This window comes from Otolemur garnettii, unplaced genomic scaffold, assembly GCF_000181295.1.
Source record: "Otolemur garnettii isolate 467f Iridium unplaced genomic scaffold, OtoGar3 scaffold00052, whole genome shotgun sequence".
In the NCBI taxonomy this organism is placed as follows: domain Eukaryota; kingdom Metazoa; phylum Chordata; class Mammalia; order Primates; family Galagidae; genus Otolemur; species Otolemur garnettii.
This window is the reverse complement of record NW_003852447.1, coordinates 3370680-3379079: the sequence shown is the minus strand read 5'-3', so window position 1 is coordinate 3379079 and position 8400 is coordinate 3370680. Positions and strand designations below refer to the sequence as shown.

Below are 8400 nucleotides of genomic sequence, written 5' to 3'. Positions count from 1 at the left end.
TTTACACATGCAGTTAGTACCGATGTCATGCTACATTTCCTTAGGAGATGCCCATTCAAAACAAAATGTGAGCAGCTTATCTACTGTAGGAAAATATTTCTGGAGTGTGGAATGTATATCAACCTACACCTGCAAGTTGAGTATTAACAGTATTAGATTTAACTTAAGACTCCTGGGTCATGTGCCCTTTCCTTTTTCAATAATATAAATAATTTGAGGAACATAGTTATATATGAAAAGTTTTTTTCTTCTTTTCTTTCCCTCCTTTTGGGTACTCAAGAAAGCACCTAGATACACCAGGATCTAGCAGCTGATAATAAAGGGCCTCAATCTCAAAACAGAAATAGCATTTAACAGTGATACCTCCTACAAAACAGAACAATAGAAAAATATTTGAAAGCTAAACATAAATCAAGTTCAGCACAATGATTTTTCTAGTTATTGGATGTATCATGGCATCACCTATACAGCCAAGAGATAAGATGTTGCTTTGGGAAGAAAAAGTTAATGCTAAAATTATTATAGTTGGAATTTAAGATGCTGTAAGACCATTTATCTTAAGTGTTTTCTTTTCATAACATAAATAATCTGTACACGTCCTGTGTATTAACAGATTTGTAACTTTTGCTATAACTTTACAAATGCTTTAATTTAAAATTTTATATTTGTAAAAAAATTATTTATTGAGCCATAAAGTTGCAATGGGGCACGATAAATAAAACAATGAGACTATCTGTCCAATTATTTTTTTGGCTCAAAGTTAATCATGAAATTAAAGGTAAAACTATTTAGACATAATTATATCGGAAGGTAAAGGGTGTAGAATAAAACTTCACCCTCTTAAAACACGGCAGCTTGGAGTAAGGGGATAAAAACAAACTGAATAAATAACCCAAATCTAAAATACTAAGCTACAAATTACTTAAATCCAGTGTTTTCTCAAATAAATGTACAAGAAACATGCGTGTTATGGCAGACGTGGAGGCCGGAAGGGTTAAGCCTAGGTTCGTGCTAAGGTGGTGCTGCTGATCACTGCTGCTGGGCTGCTGGTCTCCTTACGATTTATTGGCTGAGCCAGAGGAACGACGCAGCTTCATGGACATGCGGCTCTTGCTAGTTCGAGGAGACATTGGAGAGGCCAGGTCAGCCCCATCTACCTGCGTTGCTGTGGGAATTTCACTGGGTAGAATCTCTGGGTGGGAGCCTGTAGGAAACAGCAAGAGCAAATACAGTCATCCAGCCTCTTATCCCCTAAAAAATAATCTTTCTTCTACTTCTCTGTAGCAAGTATCTCATCCCTTAATGAGATCTTTTCACAGAAAAGGCATGCCCCAAAACTTGTTACAACAGCCTACTAATGTATTTAAAACCCAGCAATCTGGTGGCTTATGTCATCATATTAGCAAGAAAGCACCAATCATCATCCCCAAACCCAGAACCCTGGAAAAAGTAATGGGAAGCAAAATCTTTGGGTCAGAAAGAACAAGGATGCAAAGCACCAGTAGCATGCAGGGACGGGCTCTAGAAGCAGCTGAGAAGGAGCAATTCCTACCTCTAGGATTCAGGGTATAACCCCCCCCCCCCAAAAAAAAAAAAAAACGAAAGGCCTTCACTACTTAAACTTGAAAAACAGCACCAGTTTGGAACCAAAAGTTCCCAACAGGAACTCAGCACTATGAGATGAGACTATTATACATGTTAAGGTATTTAAATATGGTTTTAAGAAGAGTAGGATAAATTCCTGGATAGGAGAAAGGGTAAGAATTCTCATCTGAAAGTCAGTCAAAAAAGACAACCTGACCCCCAAAATGTCTTTACTTTATGAGAGATAATGGTTTTGTTTTCATTAACTTAGACCTTTGTAGTTACACTATTCAGTCATAGAAAGTAGGTAACCACTGGAATTAGTAGATATAAAATTTTAAAAGCAAAACAAAATCGAATAATTTTTTTTTTTTTTTTGAGATAGATCCTCAAGCTGTCACCCTGGGTACAGTGCCATGGCATCACAGCTCACAGCAACCTCCAACTCCTGGGCTTAAGTGATTCTCTTGCCTCAGCTGGGACTTCAGGCACCTGCCACAATGCCCAGCTATTTTTTGGTTGTAGTTGTCATTGTTGTTTGGCAGCCCGGGCTGGATTTGACCCCGCCAGCTCTGGTGTATGTGGCTGGTGCCTTAGCCACTTAAGCTACAGGTGTCGAGCCCAAAAAATTCTTTATGTCATTTACAAATTAGTTTTTTAGTTCCATACTTTATGAATTATTATTCTCTCTCTATAGCAATACTACAGAACCTTGCACTTTGTAGGTTCTCAAATACTTTGTGAACAAACGAATGAGACATTACATTAAAAATAAAAGCCCTGGCTTGGTGCCTGTGGCTCAAGCGGCTAAGGCGCCAGCCACATACACCTGAGCTGGCAGGTTCGAATCCAGCCTGGACCCGCCAAACAACAATGATGGCTATAACCAAAAAATAGCCAGGTGTTGTGTCGGGTGCCTGTAGTCCTAGCTACTTGGGAGGCAGAAGCAAGAGAATCGCTTGAGCCCAGGAGTTGGAGGTTGCGGTGAGCTGTGATGCCATGGTACTCTACCCAAGGTGACAGCCTGAGGCTCTGTTTCAAAAAAAAAAAAAAAAATTAAAAAAAAAATGCCCTTCAGGAAAAAAAAAAATCTGCAGAGTAACAAAATAAAAAGTTCTGTATTAAGGCGCTTTAATCCAGATTTTCTGGGTCTTAAGTACATGAAAATTTTCTTTATATATCACAAACAAAAACAGGTTGCAGGTTTAAATTTATAATTCTCCTTATTTTACCGGGAGACTGTTGGCATATCTGTTAGCCAATACAGCACCTCACTGACACTTCAAACTTGGAGGTAAGTATGCTAGCACTCCCATATAATGAAACATTTGTGATTAAAGTTATGAATACTTATAAGGAAAAACAAAGAAGTTCAATAAGGGGTGTGCGGTTCCTAGTTAGATGTCTTAAACAATTAAGAATGTGTCTCTGTAGAACACTTCGAAGTGTTTTTAAGGCCAAAGTTATACTAAAGAAAAAACATACATTGCCAAGGAAAAATATTCTGGTCACTCATAATCAAGGTCAATTGTCCTCCTTTTTTATGAGACATAGTCTCACTTTTTTGCACTAGGTAGAATGCCATGGCGTCACAGTGCACAGCAACCTCAAACTCTTGGGTTGAAGCAATTCTCTTGCCTCAGCCTCCCAAGTAGCTGGGACTACAGGTGCCCACCACAACACCCAGCTATTTTTAGAGATGAGGTCTCATTCTGGCTCAGGCTGGTCTCTAACCTGTGAGCTCAGGCAATCTATTTGCCTCGACCTCCCAGAGTTAGGATTACAGGCATGAGTCACCACGCCTAGCCTTAACTGCCTTCCTTCTTAAAGTAACTTTTCCAACGTTCTTGCTCTTCTAATGGAAATGGAATTGGCCTTCAAAATACGAGAAGAAAATATAGTTCTGTTCACCTTTACTCTTCCTGAAGATCTGAATTGGTTCATAGTGGACCCATACTGGAAAATGTAGAAGAGAATATGAATTTATGGCCCCTTTTCAGGAAGCACTGCAGATAGATGGCAGAATGAAGGTGAAGAGGAACAGCTCATGCTTTTCTGGTAATGCATATTATTCCCAGCCACCACGTGAGGCCTTCCCATGGCTGTTTACCTTGAGATGGCCAATGTTTTCTAGCGGAGGTTTTGGGAGGAAGAGAACTATGACTGCATTTCTTTCTTTGTTGTGAATGAAGAAATGGAGTAGCGAGCAGAAGTGAGAAAACAAAAGAGAAGATAGGTAACAGATATGAGAGACACAGTGCAGAATTTTACAGGTGGTAACTGAGGAGCAGAGAAGAAAGTAATCAAGTTTTTATTATGAAATACAATTCAGCATGCAATGAGTTGGGTGATGATGTTTCACAATGGACAATACTTTGTATAGTCAAATGTTATACTTACCAACTAATAAAACAAGTTCAAATAGGAAAAAAGAAAAAAAGAAAAAATTCTATGAGAGATTCTATAAACATCTACCTTCTGAAGTGTTTACTGTACTGCTATATTATCCTAACCACTGAGTCACAAAATCTCTACTGTTGCACTGTCTAATATGGTAACTAGCCATAACCACATTGAAATTAATGAAATTAAAATTAAGTAAAAATTCAGTTCCTAGGTACATTAGCTACATTTCAATTGTTTAACAGCCACATGTGGTACATAGCTGGACAGCACAGATATAGAATATTTCCATTACCATAGGAAGTTTTACTGGAGAGCGCTACTTTCGAATATGCCAAATTCAAAGAATATTTTCCTCAAAAACTATAATTCCTCCATGTCTACCTTAATACCTTCAAAGTAAAATAACCCCTTAGTCAACTGAGGCTAGAAATAGGCTTTCTAATGTGTGTGGTGTAACATTATCAGTACCTTCTCCCATTTGAGTAAATGCTATCCGTGGTATATTAGGTATCTCAGTAGATTCAATATACCCAAACTCTGTGGATATTTACAGTGGACAGACCTCAATTTCAGACGTAAAGAATAGAGTGATCTTTACATCTCACTTTACACTCTGCCTAACTATTGATTTAGACAACTTAAGTTATAAAGAATGCTGATTTATTACTAATACGTCCTCAAAGATAAAGTTTTATAAATATCTCTGGGAGCATGTTTGTGCATACTGCATTTGTTACTAGTACTCGTACAGTGCTCACACACATTGCATATGTATTTTGATGGTATAATGATTCATATGTTGCACACTGATTATAATAAACTATTATTGCAGATAACATGACAAATATGATATTGAGTTCTCATTTATAATCCATATAGATTATAGGATTGTTATTTACTGTGATTTTGTTTGTATTGTTTGGTGACACGCATGGCCAATTTAAAATTTCTAGTTATTGGGTAGATACAGCCTTTTAAAATACTGTTTACCATTGAAAAGAATTTCTGTTAATATTGAACTAATAGACAATGTGATGTGTTAGAACATGGGCATGGGTTAGACAGTCCTGGACTAAATGCCAAGTCTGTCACTTTACTAGCTGATTGTGGGCAAACTAAACTGACTTGAGACATTCTCTTATTTGTGAAATGGAGAAAATGCTAATTATTTTGCAAAGTTGCTATGAGGACTGATGACTATAAATGCAAAGATCCTGGCATATAGCAGTTTTACACTAAGTGTAACTATGTAATAAAGCTATTAAACAGAGAAAAGTTAATAGGCCTTTGAGTCAGAAGAGATGATGAAGAAAGGAGGAACAATAAATTATCATTTTTGAAGAAAATGACCCCTTACAAAATATGATCATTCAAATAGAGAGAGTACAACGTACCATTAAGTTCAGTTGTGGAAAATAAAAGAATTTGTCCTTTCTTATGTTGATAGTCCTATTAAATATAACCTTATGTTAAGGGTTAAAGACTACCCAATAACTTTATTGTTTAATATTGTGGAAAGAGTTAATAAGTGATTAAGATTAGCAGGGATACAGCACCATCATAAAGAAAATATTATTAATAACACAATTTAAGATAGTTCAGAAACATAAACAAGTGGTTTCATTTTAAGATATTCAAGGACTACTACAGACTTAGAAAAATCAAGCTGAGCCTCTCCTATTATACCTCCTTCTTACAAATGAGAAAATTGGGTATGAGATAGAAAATTGGGTAAGACTGCATATGAATAATAAATGTCAGAACTAAGACTTAATCCAGATGAGTCTGATCCCAAAGCCTATACTTTTCCCTGGCAACCTTAAAGCTATTTAAAAAATAATTTTTTTTCAATGGGTGGGAAAAACAGAACCCTTAAAATAAAATAAAAAACTTTAACAATTCTTTTTTTTTTTTCCTTTGAGGGAGTCTCACTATGTTGCCTTCGGTACAGTGCCGTGGAGTCACAGCTCACGGCAACCTCCAACTCTTGGGCTTAAGCGATTCTCTTGCCTCAGCCTCCCAAGTAGCTGGGACTACAGGAGCCCACAATACCTGGCTATTTGTTGTTGTTGTTATTGCAGCTGTCACTGTTGTTTAGCTGGCCTGGGCTGGGTTCAAACCCACCAGCCTAGGTGTGTGCGGCTGGCGCTGTAACCACTGTACTATAGGCGCTGAGCCTACCTTTAACAATTCTAATTTGTAAATGTGACAGGCTATTGGTAATATCTCTTTCTCTGTCCCCTCTTTTAGCAGCAAGGAATGGATGAAAATATTTAGACTAAATAGGCATTTGCAGAGTTCATGTGTTTCAGAATGAGGTCTAGGTTGGAATGCTGGCTTCACCATGTACCAGGTGACTCTGGGTAAGTTTTTTTTCTTTTAAACTTCATGGAACTACCATGAAGCTTAAATGAAAAAAGTGAATAGTACCTAGAACAGTGCCTCGCACTCAGTAACTGATCAATCATTATTCTGTTATTTTCATTACAAAAATTTCAAAACTAGATGTATGTTCTATGTGGAAACTGAACCTACTAGTTATTGTCACAAATGTAGTGGATGTTATTTAAGATTGATATTATTTGCTTCCTGCTCAAAAACATATAAGCCAAATTTCTAAGTTTAAAGTACTGATATTTGGCTGCCTATAATTTCAGGCTAATCTAGTGATAAATATGAGTAGGAATCTGTTTTTAAAAACATTAAATAAATGTATAGCTTACATTACATATGGTAGGAAATTAATTTCCCTATTGGTACGTACAAATAATATTTAGAATATGGAGCCGGGTGTAGTGGCTCACGCCTGTAATCCCAGCACTGTGGGAGGCTGAGGAGGGAGAATAGCTGGAGCTCAGGAGTTCGAGACTTGCCTGAGCGAAAGTGAGACCCTGACTCATGAAAAAAATGGAAAAACCCAGCCGGGTGCCTGTAATTCCAGTGGCTTCCAGGGGCTGAGGCAGCGGGATGCCCACACGCTGGAGTCTGAGGTTGCAGTGAGCTACCAAGCCACTGCACTCTGCTCAGGGGCACAGGGTGGGACTCTGTCTCGACCAAAAAAAAAAAAAAAAGGAAAGAAATAAAAAATAAGCAACGAAATAAAATAAAAAACCCAATAAAATAAACCAAAAAAATAAAAAAATAAAAAAAAAGAATATGTAAACATAACTTCTGAGGGGCTTCTAAAATATTTTCTTTCAGGTCACTTCAAGCCTGGTAAGTTTAAAATATCTTTTAAGGGATGCTGAGCTAAAAAACATTACTTAATGTAATGGATAATTTTTTTTTTTTGAGACGGAGTCTCACTGTGTCCCCCTCAGTAGAGTGCTGTGCTGTCACAGCTCACAGCAACCTCAAACTCTTGGGCTTAAGCTATTCTCTTGCCTCAGCCTCCCAAGTAGTTGGGACTACAGGCACTTGCCACAATGCCCAGCTATTTTTTTGTTGTTTGCTGCAGTAGTCATTGTTGTTTTAGCTGGCCCTACCCACTGAGCATAGGCACCACCATGATGGTTAAATTTTGATGATCTATCATAAAGATTTGAAGGGAGAGATCTGTCCATCATAAATCTTTTCTCATCTATATAGGACAATACAGATTTTGTGAATTAATAGCAAAGCTGAGGTTACAAAGTAGATTAGATGCTACTCTAGGTCTTCATAATCACACGAGATTGTATCTGATTTTGACAGCATAGAAATTATATTTAAATCTTATTTATAAAATTTCTTTAATGTTTTCTGAAGGTAATTATAAAAAGTGGTATTTGTGTGTGTATATACAAAGAGAGAGAGAGAGAGAGAAGGGCAAACACCAATGAATCCTTAAATTTTTTTTTTTGCAGTTTTTGGCCAGGGCCGGGTTTGAACCCGCCACATCCAGTATAGGGGGCCAGTGCCTTAGTTCTTTGAGCCACAGGTACTGCCCGAATCCTTGAATTTTTCTTTTCTTTTCTTTTCTTTTTTTTTTTTTTGAGACAGAGCCTCAAGCTGTTGCACTGGGTAGAGTGCTGTGGCATCACAGCTCATAACAACCTCCAACTCCTGGGCTCAAGCGATTCTCCTGTCTCTGCCTCCCAAGGAGCTGGGACTATAGGCACCCACCACAATGCCCAGCTATTTTTTTGGTTGCAGCCATCATTGTTGTTTGGCAGGCCCAGGCTGGATTCAAATCCACCAGCTCTGGTGTATGTGGCTGGCACTTTAGCCACTTTAGCTGCAGGCGCCAAGCCGAATCCTTGAAATCCGAATTTTTATTTATTTTATTTTATTTTATTTTGTTTTATTTTATTTTTTTGAGACAGAGCCTCAAGCTGACAGAGCCTCAAGCTGTCCCCCTGGGTAGAGTGCTGTAACATTACAGCTCACAGCAACCTCCAACTCCTGGGCTCAAGCGAGTCTCCTGCCTCT

General features: G+C 37.9%; 1 protein-coding gene across 1 annotated transcript in view; it reads right to left on the bottom strand.

Annotated features, from left to right (window-relative positions):
* Nucleotides 1-840: 840 nt before the first annotated feature.
* Nucleotides 841-8400, bottom strand: part of RALGAPA1 (Ral GTPase activating protein catalytic alpha subunit 1) — a 224124-nt gene continuing 216564 nt past the window's right edge. Inside the window, exon 40 of the mRNA XM_023514391.1 lies at nt 841-1204. Within this exon, the coding sequence (XP_023370159.1) occupies nt 1056-1204 (149 nt within the window). The 3' untranslated portion in view covers nt 841-1055. The remainder of the gene's footprint in view (nt 1205-8400) is intronic.